The following is an 18,221-nucleotide window of genomic DNA, read 5'->3' on the forward strand; positions in this document are numbered from 1 at the left end:
CACATCTCTAAATCAGGTCATCCATAGGGAATTGTATATCATATAAGCTTTAGGGACACCTTGTCCACAGTACTTATCTTCCTAGTATGGGAGTGTTGGACTTGGCCATTTTTGGCTAAAGTTCCTTAAACTTTTCGCCTTCCTCCTAGACCTTTTTCTGACATTATGTTGCCGACTTAGATGCTTTGGGCAATTGCCACTGCTGATCAGTGTCAAAGTGCAAGTGCTCCCTATATAAAGTGTTATGGTAATTGGTTGTCTATAATTGGTATGTTTGTCTTACTAGTAAAGTCCCTAGTAAGTTGCACTATGTGTGCCAGGTCTGGTAATGCAAATGCTACTAGCAGGCCTGCAGCACTAATTGTGCCACCCACACAAGTAGCTCTAAAAAGAGATCTCAGGCATGTCACTGCAGTGCCTGTGCGCAGTTTGTTAACTGCCTTGTTGTCCTGGCAAGTGCACCCACTTGCCAGGCCTTCCCTTCCCTTTTTATGCACATCTGACACCCCTATGGTAGGCCCAAGGTACCCCCCTGGGCAGGGTGCAGTGTGTGTGAAAGGTAGGACATGTATTGAGGTGTGTACCATGTCCTGACAGTGAAATACTGCCAAATTCATTTTTCACTGTTGCAAGACCATATTGCCCATAGGACAGAATGGGGAATGCTGTGTCCCATGTTTCCAGCATATCTTCCCAAAGGCATATGATGGAGCGATGGAGTTTAGTGTGCCTGAACTCAGAATTTAATAACACATCTTTTGTGTGCTCAGAAACCACGTTTTTAAAAGTAGCTGGTTTCTTGTCTTAAACCATCCTGTGTGCCTCTGCCTGTTTGTGTATTGACCATCTGGTTTTGGATGTGACAGGCTCTGGGAAGTGTCCTGGCCCCAGGGAAGAGAAGGTGAGACAGCAACAGGCTGGCCTGCATTTGATGTGGGGGGAGGAGTAGCCCCCTGGATGTGAAGAGGGCTGTGTTGCTGCCACAAAAGGATGGCTCCACCGCCTCCTGAGCTTCTGGGGCCCAGACCCTGACTATCAAAGAAAGAGGGTGTGCACTGGCAGGAAGACACCCCGGTCTGGTTTGGACTGGGCTCAGAGCCACCTGAACACAAAGACTTCAAAGGTATTTAGAGGTATAAATGTGAGAGCTGAAACCCCTGAACTACTCAAGACTGAAATTCAGACTGAAAAAGGATTGAACCTACTTTGTGATCAAGAGGAATCTCTGCCAAAGAAGAGCAGCTGAAGAGACCGAAGAGAAGGACTGCCCTTGCTGTGTGTTCTGTGGCTGGCCTGCAGTTTGCTGATTTGACTAAGGAGAGGCCAAGGGACTTTGCTGTGTGCTATGTCCCCCTGCTTGTGATGACTTTGCTGTGTGCTGTGTCCTGAAGTAGCGTGTCTCCAAGGGCCCGAGGAGAGCTGGTCCCCTGCTGTGGAAACTCAGGAACATAAAAGTTTCCAACCATGTCTCAGCGACGCTTGGTGCATGGTGCTTTTGCACGCCTGAGACTGCTTTGTGATCCGTGGTACTGTTTACGAGGTGCCTCGGGATCGCATTGCCCCTGCAGCGGGAAACATCATCCACGCTGCTGTATTGTTGTTTGTGGCCCAAGACGTCATCATAACTGAGGCTGTGAGTAAGAATCACCGCCGCCGGCCCGAGCTGCAACGTGCTACAGGATTTTTGGAAGACTGCCGTGTGGTCCATGGTACTGTTTACGAGGTGCCCCGTGATCGCATTGCCCCCGCAGCGTGAAACATTTTCCACGCTGCTGTATTGCTGTTTGCGGCCCGAGCCGTCATCATAACTGAGGCTGTGCGTAGAATCACCGCCGCCGGCCCAAGTTGCAACGTGCTAAAGGATTTTGCCGCAAGGTGAAAGGAATTGTGATCTTTGTTCACCAAGAGGAATCTGCCCAAGATCGTCAACGAAGGAGAAGGCAGCGCCGTAACCTGTCCGGCTACAGCGTTGCCTAACAATGGAGCTGCAACATCATCAGGGCCGCCCAGCCTGGGCGTCCGACGAGCAGGGAGAGAAAGAGAGCGAGGCAGCGCACCCCCCCAGGTAAGGCTTGGACTCCGGTCAGGGACCGCAAGCATGTGTGGCCTGGCGAGGCGTGCAGGAGGAGTACAGGAGTGCTCCGAGCTCTCTCCCGCTGCACTGCGTTAGAAGCTCTGAGTCCCTGAGCGGCCCGTACCTGCCCAGCAGTACCGGGCCCGCCCCCTTAAGCTTAAGACCGTTGTGTCTAGTGTTGGGGCCTAGTGGGGGCCCGAGTTGACCGCGCAGATTGGTGTACTGCATTTTTCTTACATTACGAACTGCCTGATTCTTGCATTACGAATCGCATTATTCTTACATTACGAACTTCCTGATTCTTGCATTACGAATCGCATTATTTCTTGCATTACGAACTGCCTGAATCTTGCATTACGAATCGCATTATTTCTTGCATTATGAACTGCCTGATTCTTGCATTACGAATAACATTATTTCTTGCATTACGAACTGCCTTATTCTTGCATTTTGAATAGCATTATTTCTTGCATTACGAACTGCCTGATTCTTGCATTACGAATCGCATTATTTCTTGCATTATGAACTGCCTGATTCTTGCATTTTGAATAGCATTATTTCTTGCATTACCAACTGCCTGATTCTTGCATTTTGAATAGCATTATTCCTGCGTTACGAACTGCATTAGTACGTTCATTAAGGAATGTGTTCTTATTTCGTTACAAACTGCATGACGAACTGCATAGCATTGCATTAGGACTGCATTAGATCATTCTGAACTGCTTATTAATACCTCAAGAACCTATAAGTGATTGCTGGCCTAATAACCAGCAAAGTGAAAGATTACGAATACGCATATGTTGGATTTCTATCGTTTGGTCTCATCGTATTGCTTTTGATAAAGATACCGCTATTTTTATAAAAACCAGTGGGGTGTTATCACTGAGTTACTGGAAGTGTGATTGCAAAAACTTTACACCTTGCCTTGGAGATAAGCCTGGCTGCTCGTGCCAAGCTACCGGGGGGGGGGGGGTGAGCAGGGGTTATCTAAGAGGGTGTCCCTCCTTTCCCTGACTAGAAACAAGGGTCCCTATTTGGACTAAGGTGCCTACCTCAGCGAACTAGAGACCCCCAGTTCTAACAGGGAGGAAAAGGTTTAAAGCTTTTCCAAAAGTCATGTATTGGTGCACAAGCTTTGAGGCCAGTCTCTGTGAAATTTCTAAAGCTCGTTAACACATAGGCTTCAAAAGGCACTCATACGATATGCCTCTTCACTCCTAATATATCTTCACCTCACTAACAGAAGTTGAGGAATAAGACAAGTATTAATCCCATTCAAACTTTTGAGCAAACCTGTGCAATCTCTAAAATATTATGCATAAAGAGAGAAAGGGTTGTTGATTTCTTTTTTCAGGTGATTCCAGTGGATGTTGATAACTCAACTAGACCGCCACCCCCCAGAAACCCTCTTTGATCTTAGGGGACCTGCATGGCCAAGTATTCAAAAAAAAAATAGTGATCATTCTAGAATATTCTTCAGGAATCAACGGTATAGTATAATAAAATAAAATGGCAGTAGAGTGAAGGAGTATTATTATAATAACATACAAGGTAAGAAGGGGTAAAGTTGGCCCAACATTGTAACACCAGAAAAAAACGTTAATTTGTTTTTTTTATAAGCAAATATAGTTTGTACGAAAAGTACCTAACTTTTTGGAAAACTACTAGTGTGCCTAGTAAAATACTAACAATATTATTGTTGATATATAAGTCAACATGTTTTGTGTAGAAACGTCAGTGCTCTGTGACCGGTGGCCTTTGTCAAGAAAACGAAATTGCATTCACATGCATGCTTATGATACAGCAAATCTCAAATAGCATTGTCTTCAGGGCCTTTGCCCAACTTCTTATTGGAAAAACAGTGGGAACACATGCCACTCAAAAATTGTTCTAGTTATCGATTGTAATCTACCATCTTTCATTATACAGTATTCTCTACCACAGTCTGGCGGGAGATCAGGTGCAAACTCCTGTGTAAGTAGTGGACTGCTTCTTCTTGTTTTTTATGTTTTAGAGAGGGCAGGTATCAGGAAGTTGTCTTGTAATTAACTACAGTAAGAGGTAATATAAATAAAAATAGTCAGAAATTAGTTTATTAATTTTGGAGGGAGTGGCCCCTACTAACCTAATACACAAAATCTTGTTAAGCCAAAAACAGTTCTTAACGAATCTCTGCTCAACCCCTGCTACCTGGTGCACAAGCAGCAGGAAATCCTCAGAAAAGGATGTGTGAAGTTTAAGCAGTACCGATAATTTTAAAGTCAAGAAAAGAAGATAATACAATTCCTAAATCAATTAAAAAAAGTAGTGGAAACAGTTAATGAGAAAAAGACACTAAAAGCATTGAAATCAGATAATGATAACCAGATATACAATTAAGCATTTTATTTTAAACGCACAAGGTGCGTAGGAAAAACATAAAGCACTAATGGAAAAAAGCAAGCTGATCAAGACCTAGATGCAATTTCAGTCTCACCATGATGGAGTGAAGGTCAGATACAGCAGAATGTAGTGGGTCATCTACGTCGAATTATTTACCTTTTGACATTGTCTTTTTGGGGGAGTTAAAATTCTCCTACAGGGCTATGTCGAAGACAAGGGTCCTCAGTGTCAAATATACTGCTGTCTAGCTCCTGCTGAAGTTACTGATTTAAGCTCTAAAAGCTCTCAGTAGAATAAGGCTGGATTTTGTAGATGCTAATCTCACTTAGCCGCTGGGATAGATTTGCTGCCATGTCCCAGTCCATGGTTAACCTTTGGACTGAGTCACGTTTTGCCTCCTAATATCCTCCAGTGGAAAGGCTGAACAGAGGATCTACGAATGGCTTTGCAAAACCAGATATCTTTACTTACCAGGAGCTCCCAATGAACCAGTTTTCAGCCCGTTTACAGCTCTTGGTGGTGATAACCTAGTTGTCCTGCTCACATTAGGTGCCTACCCCCTGGGCAAGCATCAGCACCTTGTTCCTGTTCTCTGAAGGTGGAAAAAATGACTAAGTACCTGTTTTCTCCAACTGCTGGAAACATTTTCTGGGAAGTCCTCTAGCTCCAGGATGTCAGGCTAGGCTTGTAGGAGATGGGTCTCTCCCCGACCACGGCCCATACGAAGTTAGGCCTCTGTAGTCAGCTGTGACTTCTTTGAGCCTTGGGTCCTTCTGCTTTTTGTATCACTGGAGTGGGCAAACAGGAGGTCATCCACTTGTCCTTTGGAGAGCAGGAATCAGATGTCATTAAGTCCTGGAGTGCTCTGAGTAATACACACCTCAGACTTTCTTTCCAGCAGTCTTCTTCCTTCAGATGTTATCTTCCCTGGTCCAGGAATGCTCTGAGAAAGTGGCCGTGGGGTGCCAGAATTATCATATGCACTAGCCAGTTATTGAAGAACTTTCCCTACCCAATCTTGTCTACTTTCTTGTCCTATGTCCACCTCCTTTTGCAGTACTTCCTTTTTGTTTTAATATATAAATTCGCAGAAGCCCTACATTCAAGATGGCTGAACCTTTTTACCTCTGCAAGCTTCAGACAGAACGCCAGCCACTCCCCTATTTAGATTAGCTCCCATCTGCTCTGTCAGAATCCAAATTTATTCTCCATCCTGCTGAACCTGGAACCAAAGAGTCCAGGAGGGCTCTGGAAATCCATTGGAGCAGATCCTGTCAGCCGCATTTGGGATCTGCAAGTGAAAAAATTGTTAAGGACGTCTTTTGTCCTGAAACTGTTCTGTACCCTTCCTAGGTCTCCAATCACTCTGAAGAGATCAGTTTTTGAAAACACAAATTCTCCCCTGGGTGCGAAGGGCAGGTGATTGTCCTCTGGCAATCAGAGTTCGTGACCCCAGATAGGAATGTGGAGATGGAAGTGTGATGAGTGTCAGACTTGTTTTCAGCCAGTTCTTGCTCAGACAGCCCATTTTTATAAATGTGCTTTTCCACTATCAACTGTCAGCATTAAATCGGAATTTGAAAACTAAGTGGAAAATACTTTTAAATTACTTAAAATTCACCAAAATAGAACTATAAAATAAATATGTTTATCACACCTAAGTCAGTCTATGAAAAATGTAGCCTACAATTTCACAGTGAAAATTGTTTGTAGGCCTTAGGTGCTGTGAGAGCACCTATTTAAAATTATAGTGTTCCACTTTTTATATATTAGACACCCTGCATTATGGGGTCACATGCACACTTTAGGGATGAATAATATATAAAATAGGTAGATTTTTGTACATAGCCAAGGCACTATAAACTGCCTTTTGTTACTGTAGTGCCTTTAATTGCAGTGGTGTTTCTGGCAGCCATGTATTTTTGTCCAATATGTGGATGGCAAAATACACACTGCCATTTAACTGCCACACCACTGGTTTGTTTTCAACACTACCTAGCATGGCCTTAAAGGAAAGCCTATTGTCCAATTGGGTGAAACCAAATTTGCCAATATCATTTTAGGGTCAGATCACACACACTGTGGTCTTGAAAAAAACAATAAATACCAGTGAAAGGAGAAACATCAGGGGTAATCACGAGGGAAATTAGGATTTCCTCCACTTTGCTACACACATGTTCTCCCAATTGTCTAGTAGCGGAAGAATAATCAGTTAGGGCAGCCGATTTAGATGTTTTCTAGTGTCTAAAAGAGCTCAGCTGATTATAAAGTTGAAGGGTTTGAGTTGTTGTTTCTGAGTTAGGTACTTTGCATACCCACAATGTTGTGTTAAATGAATGACTGCAGTCATAGTCATCATCTTCATTCAGTTATACATGTGACCATAAAAGTGCAATAAAATGACATACAATATATTACAATCATACACAGTTTGGTTAACCCACCTAAAATATTAGTCATAATAGAAGATAAAAACAATCCTTAAACGCCATGATTATACAAGCTTTAGTGATAAAAGATGTTTCTCAATCAGTTTACTAGGTGTCTTATAATTTCAGTAGCTGCCAATCGGGTATATGCTGTTCAATCAGGGGGTTAGATTAGCCCTAAATCAAAATTCATAGCACATGTCTCTTTGGCGATTTCAAGGCATACACAATAGAGTTCAAGACTGAAAAACGTATTGAAGGAGACTGAAGACATTGTAAGAAGAGCAGGACCTTTTGGTGTGAATTGAAAAATCTACCACATAAAATAGTGTGAAGAAAATGTTTTCTAAATGAGGAGTACAATGTGCAAAAAGCATAAAGTGCTTTGTTGCTTAAGGATACAGCTCATCAACATTGACAACACAGGAGTGCGGGGAACCAGGTGCCTGAAATAGGAAAGGCCGCTAGACAGTGTACCAAGTTGACTCTTAGCCGTGTGAGATAAAATTTTAATTCAGGGGCCTTTATCCAAAGTAGATATGGCTCCGTGCCGTAAGTAGTTGAGAGTGGCACACATGATTGGATAGTAACCATCTCAAGTGATTTTATTATCCTGGCATTCTCTTTATGTGAAAAAAAACCTTTTCTTAACCAGCTCCTTGTTATGAGAGCTGATATCATCCGTACTATCAAAGAGGCTGCTCAGACCTAGATCTCGTAGGGTGTTTTTAACATACTTGAGCCGTGGAATGGCTAAGATATTACTTTGCTTCAAGCAGTCCTCGACTATTCTGCCTGCAAAACACAATTCGGGTGTAGCCCAAATTTTGATCCATAACAGGATGAGAGCCAATCTACTGTGTCCTCCAAAGAGAAATAAGGCTCGATATGAATTTGGAGGTCCCTAATAATCTGATTTCAGTCATACTGTCAAATCTTTACTCATAGTAATTATTTGACACTGTATTTGTTGCTAGGAAGTCTGGAGCTTGAGCTGTGAAGGTCCCTGTCAGTTGGGTTAATCCACATATGCATATTAACAATAAGGAATACTAAAAAAACACTCTTGGATTTTGGGTGCCGGTGAGAGTGGAGACAGATGGAGCAAATCACAGCCCATCCTTTACAAAGAGGTACCCTACCTAAAGATTACCTTCCACAAAGCCGGATGTTCGGTAATGAGTATTGTGGAAGATAACTGATTAATCAATGAGGTGATAAATGATTTGACCTTACTTCGGGTCAATATTAAAGAATTGATTTAATTTTATGGTTGTGATATATAGTAGCAGAAAGGGTGGACCCTCAAAAGACATATGCTTTCAGTGTTATAACTAGAAGTAGAAATGCGGCTTTCAATCACCTCTGTCCTCAGTCTGATCAAACCTTAATATAAAATAATCAAGAATGGTGGTCGACAAAGGAGAACAAAACACTCACTTTCGTAAAGGGTTAGCAGACCTTGATTCTCATGACTGTCGTACTACAGTCCAAACATTTATTAAAACGTGCAACACAGTATCTTGGGGATAGGTATGTTCTCAGGAGGTGCTTAGTAATCGGAATGCCTCCTTCCCTAATTGGTTTAATTAACCTCGGGTCGATCAGTGAGCTTTGTTACAACTGGAAAGGGCATTACTTTATCAATGAAGAATAACCCTGGAAATTAGAGATAGAGAATAGAGACTAATTATAATGGGGAAATGGGTGTTAGGAGGAGTAGTAGAGTGAGGCAAGAGGTTGTTGAGCACGGCTGGTGGATGGTTTGAATTGTGAGTGAGTTGCTTATGAAACTTGAATACAGCAGCATATTTCAATCAAAATCACATAGGGCCCAATTGCAATTTGTTGTAAAATGTGACCACTGGAAATGTGCAATGGTGTGAAGCGTACACATTAGTGGGTGAGCAACTTGCACCCAAATAGGCAGGAATGTGGAATGACATACACATGTGTGTTATTCCTCATGTTTGCATATGCAAACAGCACATTTGGTTTATTTGCTCCTTTGTTTTGTGCAGTGCTTTCCCTGCTGCAAAAGTATGCAGTATAGAAAGTGGTGGTCCCAGTACAATTAAATTCAGAAGTAGTGAAAAAACTGTATCAAAAGTCAATAACACAGAGAAATTGATTAGTGCTAAAGTATTGTTTAATCACACTAAGCACCTGATAGATATTAGTTTAAGCAAACAATTTACAAACAACATTAGAATAAAAAACGTTGGTGTGCCCAACTGGGTGGGGGGAAGGGAGGAGGGTGACTTGAGTGAGGTAGTGAGGCGAGTGACAGACAATACTTAAAAGCATCGCAATCAAATTGTTGGGCATATTACTCAATGCCACACATTCATAGTAAAGTTCTCAGCAGATAGTTGACATTTATTTACAGAGCCATGTACAATAGATGCTCACAGTGCACAGTGCACTGTTGATGGTACTGGCATCAATGATGTGTCGACGTTTCGACCCCTGAAACCATGTAGGTTGCTTTTAGTCCTTACTGACGGGGTCTTCCTCAGGACAAAGGTGAAGGTGAGGGCAGAGGGGCACCTAAGGGTAAAATAAGGAATTGGTCAGGTCCGAAACTTTTATTAAAGGACGGGACAAGAAGTAGGTATAGGTCACTATATTTACTGTATCTGATAGGAGAAAAAGCCTAGTAGGTAAAAAGTTTCGTCAAGGACGATGGGGCTCCAATGGCTCCGATAGGCGCAGGTGAGAGTGATGAACACCTGTGGATATAAGGTGTCTGTCAAAATTGGGCCTATATAAGAATCCCTGGTCACTAGATTGAACCCATACAGAAACTAAGTTAAACTTACTTTAAAAGGTAAATGTATTCCTACAAATTCTTCACAGCAGTGTCAATGCGTCTTGGAAAACCGTTGTTAAACCATCGGTCACACGGTGAAAATAATCACAAGTGACTTCCTTCAATGAATCTGGATGAGAAAAAGGGTGGAAAGGGGGGGACAGTCAGTGCTAGGATCCAAATCTTGTATCTAAGGTCAGTAGAGTGATTAAAAAGCAGTGCCTAAGTGGAAAATGGCATGCTGCATGCAGAAGCGCCTGATGAAAAACCGAGGGACTCGTTCTCAGGAGAGAAGGGTCTGAATCTCTTGTTAGTTATGAGCAAGTGGAAGGCAGCAAGCCGTTTAAAATCAAGCATCTAAGGTCAGTGGAGTGGTTAGAAACTCTTGTTAATTATGAGCAAGGGGAAAGCAGTGAGCGGTTTAAAATTAAAGCAGTGCTTATATCAAAAGGCATGGGTGACGGACGACTAAAAAGAAGTGCCACGCGTAGTGTGAAACATGCCGGTTTCATCCACAAGGTGAATTAGTTAGGTGCTGTTCGGCTGCTAACGTATTATCTAAGTTAAATTGAAAACTGCCAAAAAGTTGATATAAGCACAGCTTTAATTTTAAACCGCTCGCTGCTTTCCCCTTCCTCATAATTATCAAGAGTTTCTAACCACTCCACTGACCTTAGATGCTTGATTTTAAACGGCGTGCTGCCTTCCACTTGCTCATAACTAACAAGAGTTTCGGACCCTTCTCTCCTGAGAACGAGTCCCCCGGTTTTTCATCAGGCGCTTCTGCATGCAGCATGCCATTTTCCACTTAGGCACTGTGTAATATCCTTTAAATGCTAATATTGTTATGTTGCTTCAATATTGTTCACTGTCATGTTGCTTATGCTTAAATGTGCACCATGGTGATAGAACCTGGTGTATTGAGGAATCTTCTGTTTGTGGTCAGTTGTACCTGACATCTCCCACTGGATGGATGGGATCACTTTACTGGAATAAATCTTCAATTTCTACTATCTTCTTTGATGTCACCTCATGATGTACTTCACTTGAATTTCACCCACTGCTTTTTAATCACTCTACTGACCTTAGATACATGTTTTGGATCCTAGCACTGACTGTCCCCCCCTTTACGCCCTTTTTCTCATCTAGATTTATTGAAATAAGTCACTTGTGATTATTTTCACCGCGTGACCGATGGTTTTACCACGGTTTTCCAAGCAGCATTGACACTGCTGTGAAGAATTTGTGGGAATACATTTACCTTTTAAAGTAAGTTTACCTTAGTTTCTGTATGGGTTCAATCTAGTGACCAGGGATTCTTATATAGGCCCAATTTTGACAGACACCTTATATCCACATGTGTTTATCACTCTCACCTGCGCCTATCGGAGCCATTGGAGCACCATCGTCCTTGACGAAACTTTGTACCTACTAGGCTTTTTCTCCTATCAGATACGGTAAATATAGTGACCTATACCTATTTCTGCTCCCGTCCTTTAATTAAAGTTTCGGACCTGACCAATTCCTTATTTTACCCTTAGGTGCCCCTCTGCCCTCACCTTCACCTTTGTCCTGAGGAAGACCCCGTCAGTAAGGACTAAAACCAACCTACATGGTTTCAGGGGTCGAAACGTCGACACATCATTGATTCCAGTACCATCAACAGTGCACTGTGCACTGTGATCATCTATTGTACATGGCTCTGTAAATAAATGTCAACTATCTGCTAAGAACTTTACTATGAATGTGCGGCATTGAGTAATATGCCCAACAATTTGATTGTGATGCTTTTGAGTATTGTCTGTCACTCGCCTCACTACCTCACTCAAGTCACCCTTCCCCCCCCCCAGTTGGGCACACCAACGTTTTTTATTCTAATGTTGTTTGTAAATTGTTTGCTTAACCCCTTGAGTGCCCATGACGAGATGGTCTCGTCATGGGCCGCGGTTGCGCTGTGCCCATGACGAGACTATCTCGTCATGAACCCCACCCACTAATGAAACGCCCGGCACAGGGCGTGGAAAGGGCGGGGCACTCAAGGGGTTAAACTAATATCTATCAGGTGCTTAGTGTGATTAAACAACACTTTAGTACTAATCAATTTCTCTGTGTTATTGACTTTTGATACAGTTTTTTCACTACTTTTGAATATAATTGTACTGGGACCACCACTTTCTATACTGCTCTATACCCAGGTGCCAGTGATTTTGGGTATATCCTTGTTTATAACGAGCTAAAATTATGCAAGCAAACATCTGCATTATGCACATATATCATTATGCTGTTTTAGGTAGACATGGGAGTTTGCACCTCAAATTGGAGTTACAGACCCATTATGATCAAGAATTCAGCTATAAGCAGCTCCTCAGAGCTGACAGTGAACCGGGGAGTAATAAATGGGAAAAAAGGGAATAAGGCATAGGAGAAAGGAAAGTGTTAGTTTTCATACCACTGATTACATGGGATGAATTTTAAGTTAAATCTAGAGGCTTATGTGAAGGGTCTTTTATTTCAACGTTCTCACAAACAACCAGATGTAGAAATTATCATAACAACATAGCACTCTATATTCAAACCATCCTCTGAATATGGAACATTGCAACTTTTTTATGCTCGCTGAACCTAAAGAGCCCCTAAGAAAATGTCATAATACAATGGTTACACGGACGTTATATTTAGGCTCGCATTTTACACACTCAAACCATAGATTTTCGCAGTTATAGTTACCTGAGCTAACTAAAACTTACGCCGCCACAATGCACTGCTTATGACCTCACATATTACATCACTCATGATATGGTCAGTGACATCACTGGTGACATTTCAAATGACATCACTAATGACATCATCCAGTGAGTGTAAGTCTTTCATAAAAGGTTTTGAGACTTTAAAATATATACTGAGCTATGCATGAGTTAAGTTACTATTCTTTCTGTACTACTAATGAGTGATGCTATTTTTAAGATATGTCAGCTGATCTATCATCCAGTTTTTAAAGCGGGCGTACTATTTATCATTGTACTAGCCTCTACTCTGACACATCTCCTGCTGATGTATGTGTACGGTAGTGCTTTTCGACAGTCTAAGCTCTGGATTTTTACTTCACTCCACCGTGATGCCTCAGTATACTTCTGTTTAATAACATACTTACCAGTATCTGAGACCTCCATCCTTTCTGATAATTTACTATAGTAGTAGATTGCAATACCTTTTTCTGTTAACTGCAACTTTTCTTTAGAGTGATGGCTGAGTGTAATAGATGTTTACAACAGAATAACTTGTCTGCTCATACCTTTCTCCAGGGTAAAGGATAATTGTACAAGTGGTTTCTCTTACAGTGGTGTGTCCACTAAGACCATTGTACAATATGTTGTAGTGATTTGTATAAATCAGACCTTTCCACTAAAATGTCTTTCCAAGTTCACAAAAGGTGTTATTGTGGTTTGCAATACAGTAGTCAAAACAGTTAGACGTTTGACTTTGGTGATTAGTGTTTACAGTAGTGGTTTAGAAAACACAGAACTATCTGCTCCGAACTGTCTTACAAGCTAAGTGAGCAGTTGATAAGATTACATTGAGTTCTGTGCTTCACCTGTGTCTTTTGCTCACTTTAAAAAAAAATGTAAATAGTATTTTATTAAGCATATTCAAGTTTACCTTGGTGGATGATGTCATCAGCGAAGTCACCTGTGACGAAATTTGAGATGTCATCAGTGATGTCACTGACCATGTCATATGTGAAGTCATAAGCAGTGAATTGCAGGGGAGTAATTTATAGTTAGCTCAGGTAACTATAACTGCTGAATTTCTATGGTTGTTTGTGTAAAATCTGAACCTCACTTTTTAGTGGATTTTTAAGGTTTTCTTAATACTATTTCCAAACTGTAAGGTCCCTGTAACATTTGTTTTTTTCGTGCACATTTCTAAGGTTTTTTAAATTTCTATTTCCTACATATAATGTCCCTGTAATTTTTTATTTGTCAGTGAATTTGTAGTTTAAAAAAATATATATATTTTCTAACTATAACGTCCTTGTAACTTTTGTTTTTTTTAAGTGAATTGCTAAGCCATTTAAATTTTATTTGCTAACTATAATGTCCTGTGTCCAGCGTCAGAATTAAGTAAGTAGTGGTTAGATTCAGGTAAACTGTCCCCTCTCCGGGCCTCGTTCTGATAGCTTTAATTATGTAAATACATATATGCCAAGTTTTCTGTGTTTTTATGTTTGACATTTCAAGGGCTTAGGCGTGACACTTAGAGTGACACTGTATTAAGTGTCAAATAAGGCAGGTGCATCCATGTAAAAAATGACACCCTTTGCTCATATGCAATAGTTTGAACTTAAAAGCTGCAACAGCCTAAAAATAGTTAATACAGGGAATCTTGTAAGGCATATAGTATTCATAGCTGAAACTGGAAACCTTTTTGGTTGTATACAAGTCTGTCACAAGTCAAGCATAGGGCCAGCTTAGAGCAGCAGGACCCAACATTTTTGCTTCGCATCCTCCTATTTTTAATCTGTGCATCCAGCCTGCTTCCATCAGTCTCTCCTAGTCACAATTGCATTTCTCCTCAAACGTTACACTTTCTATCCTTTCTCTATCCTCATTCTTTTGGCTTGTTTCTTCATCTTGCTCTGCTTCGCTAGCACTTTTCCTCCCTCCTGTTTCTCTCATCTCTCTCTTTTGTCTTTCCTTAACAGACATCCTTTTTTCTTTCTATCAGCCCCTCTCTGGGATGTCCTGACTCAGTTCCTCACTTGCACCTGCCCCAAGACCCAACTTTCTGTCTCCTTTCCTGCCCCTGCACTTCTGTCTTAGCATTTCCCTCATCCATTCTTCCTCTTTGAATTTGTCTTTTTTGGCCCCGGGGACACCATACCCCAAGCCCAAATATATATTTTTTTTAAAGTGGAGGAGAGCCCCGTTTTCATCCTCCGCAAGCCTCTTTAGGCCCTGGGGACCTCAAACCCCAGAGCCTTATATACTATAAAAGGCATGCCTCTCCTCACAATAGATGAGTGTCCTGATGTGCATAGTGATGTGACTATGATATACACTCTTCGAATTTTGACTGACAATACTTAACTGGGTGCAAAGCAGGCTGAATTTAGGTCAGCACCACCCTGCTCTGTATGTTGAAGGTCAAGTCAGTATAAACGCTAGCTGGGATCAGAGAGAAAACAGCTCCACATGGTCTATAATAACAATACTTTTATATTATATAGCACCTCATACCACAGGTTCTAAGTGCTGTAAATTACAGGTGTTACTTGTAACCCCATTTAATGGTAGTTACTCTACCGACTTTCAGCAGGATGAAAGGCTGAGCAGCTTTGCCGGAATTAACACATGTGAATGTAAGTCAGTGAATGATTCAGCAGTGACCACAGATCTCACTGAGCCATCCTATCAGCTACAGCACGTGTGGGGCTTGGAGAAAGTCTAACATTGTATTGTTCAGGTTAGACTGAACAAAAGGGTAAAAGGAAGGTTCTGAACCTAAAAGCAGTCTTGTATTTACTGGACTATCATTGGTGCCATGGACCTTAATTTAAGCAAGGGAAATGGCCACCATGTCACACAGTTAGGTGGTGATAAATGGGTATAATTGTAAATAACCCCTTTTGGCCTTTGTGCAATTGCACCTGCTGTAAAAATGACAGCTGCCATGCCCCTTTTTGTATTTTAGGCAGGATGAGGCACTTATTAGATTGCGGATATAAGCCTATCAATAATTAAGAAATAGCATGCAATCCCCACCCAGCCACAACTCCCATATCATTAAAATCGTTGGGGTCTGACCCAGTTATAGGAGTCTGAACACTGATGCATATACAATAAAACAAAGTGCTGAGACCTTGAAATAAGAAAGGCCAGTGCCCCGTCGTCTGCAGCTGACATTCATTCATATGCAGTGAGGTTGGTTGTATTCAGATAGCTATACATAGATAACATCATTGCTGCAAATTGAGATTTAGAGGAGGACAAGCACATAACATACCCTACTTTACCACAATGCAATCAATACTATTTGTCGGCTGTCCTCACATTCTGAAAGTGCAGCAATTGCTATACTTAAAACACATAGCTACCAGACTGACACAAGGATGCCAAGGGCATTGTGTCCTTACTGGCTGATAAGGGGCACTGCGTGCTCCTGTATGGCCCAAAGACAAGGAGAGAGCTATGACAGAAGCACGAAAAACATATGAAGGGACAGGAGATTTTCCCTTGTGTGGCAATACCATAATCATTTGGACAAAGATTCACACAGAGCTGTTAGGGAGATTGAGAAATGTGGATAGAGCATCACATAAATGCATAAGGAACTTCTACTTACTAGACAATTTGAGGAAGTCTGTAGAAGATATGGAGGGAGATAGTGAGATATCCACCCCACCCTGACGAAAGCCCGTCTTGTCTCCAGGAAGTAACATCAAGCAGAAAGCTGTCCCTGAGCCCTGCCTGCAAGCCTGCATCAACTTGCCTCACTTTATTGATTTTTTTGCTGCTTGAGGAGAAAGGCTACAATGTGCGACTTCCTTGCCCTCACATTCCTCCAGTCCTTCCACTACAGCTCTGGTTCTCTGCTGTTCCAGACTTCAGTATAGAATGAACAGCATCAGCACATGTGATTCGGGTTGGCTGCTGGTCCTGCACACTACATAGAAGCTTACTGTGCATGACTAGACCAACTTTGACCCATTTACTCCCTGAAATACTCCTTCAAGTGTACAAACAGTGAGAATGCAATTCCATAAGTTTATTTTGCTGGTAAATGGCAAGTGGTCCAAAAAGACAACAGCTGTTTATCACAACTCTTGCATCAGGGGACCTGGGCAAATGCTTTCTTTGCCTATCCCCTAAAACTGTCTGGGTCCATGTTGATATATGGATTGGGAGGTATCCTCCTGGTCCACCTCTCCATAATTGCTTTGATAAGTCCTCAAATCAATTGATTACTGTTGTACTTCTCCCTTTCCTTGACTGCAACAGTCCACTTCTTCTTGAAGGCTGATATACTTCTGACTGATAGGCATATTGTTGGTCATTGAATTTCAATATCTTGCTGCCTAATTGCCTTTAATTATGTGGAAGGGTTGAATATTTTTAACATAAATTAGCCTCATGACAATGTAGAAATTTATCTTAACATTAACGTAGAAAATGCATAACGAACTAGAGGTAAGAAAAATGTGCTTTAATTTAACATGCAAAAAGTAAAAATTCTCCTTAATTCTCAGAAAGCTCCCATTGCTGTTTTGCTTTCACTGTTAAGCCTCAATTTTTTTCCTTTATTCTTTACTTTCCCTTCAATAAAATAAATGTATTTTCGTAAATGTTGATTTAATGTTATAACTGAACTGAAGAACCTGACATCTTCATGAAATGTGTTAAAGGAAATGTATTTCTTTATTTTCTCACATCATTTGACTTCATCTGATTTTAGTTTCTCTGCCAAATGCTTATAATGAACACATATATTGGTGAAAGAAAATACTTGCCATAGATTTATCTCTCATGATTTAACCAGGACATGCTAGATTAATGTTTTATTTTCATAGAGCAGTCCGGAACAGTGAACAGCTAACAGAGTAGCTTGGCAAAAGTTCTCACGAGAACCTTCCTCGATGTAACCTTTAGTGATACCTTCTAGCAACTTTCAAATAACATTATGTTGACATGGACATTTACCGTGGGAGTCGAGAGGGAAGACAACAGACCATTGGAAGACTCTTTCCTATTGGCTAGAGATGATTCAACATTCAAAGTTTGCAATGTGTGTTGTGCTTTTCTATATAGTACGTGTTCCTAGTTAGAGAGATAGAGCTTTTATGCTAGGTGATGCATTGAATGCATATCTCCCTTACCTGCCCTTTAGCACTTACCTGTGCTATCCGTGCCCAAATTTACTGTGAGCTACTGCTAACAGTGATTTCTGTTTCCTGATTCCTTTTAGGAGACTTTCTTCTTGCTGATCATAGCTACTGCTGTGATTGTTTCCTTTACTCGTGTTATTCGTTGTGACTGTAGCTGTTAGGGAACTCGGCTGAGTTTCCAGATCTACTCTTACTGAGGAGTACGACCTTTCATAACTTTTAGACAAAGTTCTCTTGCTCTTTTCCAAAAAGAACTCTTTATGGGTTCTCGCTAGGGTCGGTTAGATCCTTTAGATGAGGATATGGACTAATTCCTTTGTGGAACATGCTGTCATTTTGTATGTTGACTCTAACCAATTTTTTCTGAATATTTCTGTAAACAGACTTATCTGACTAACTTAAATAAACAGACAAAAATACAGACTAATCTTTTAATGAGAAAATAAAGTTTTGCAACTTCACCAAACCTCTCATCGTTGACTGAACATTAAATTGCTGTATGTTATTGATATATTTTGAAAATATTTTTGGGTTATGTTCCATTCTAGTACAGTGGCAAAGATTAATCGACCTGAAGGAAAATTGACGTACAAATCAATGAATCTCTTTAATAAGTTTTTAGGGGGAGCTGTCTTTAAAGCT

At 41.1% G+C, this 18,221-nt stretch overlaps 1 protein-coding gene across 4 annotated transcripts in view; it reads right to left on the reverse strand.

Annotated features, from left to right (window-relative positions):
* PTCHD1 (patched domain containing 1) overlaps positions 1-18,221 on the reverse strand; it is a 571,764-nt gene that overhangs the window by 389,987 nt on the left and 163,556 nt on the right. Inside the window, exon 3 of one of the 4 annotated variants that reach the window (XM_085620488.1) lies at positions 10,419-10,436. The exons of the other annotated variants lie outside the window; for them this stretch is intronic. Within the exon in view, the coding sequence (XP_085476614.1) occupies positions 10,419-10,436 (18 nt within the window). The remainder of the gene's footprint in view (positions 1-10,418; positions 10,437-18,221) is intronic. 4 annotated transcript variants of the gene reach the window in all.

This window comes from Triturus cristatus, chromosome 8 (genome assembly GCF_964204655.1).
Source record: "Triturus cristatus chromosome 8, aTriCri1.1, whole genome shotgun sequence".
In the NCBI taxonomy this organism is placed as follows: Eukaryota; Metazoa; Chordata; class Amphibia; order Caudata; family Salamandridae; genus Triturus; species Triturus cristatus.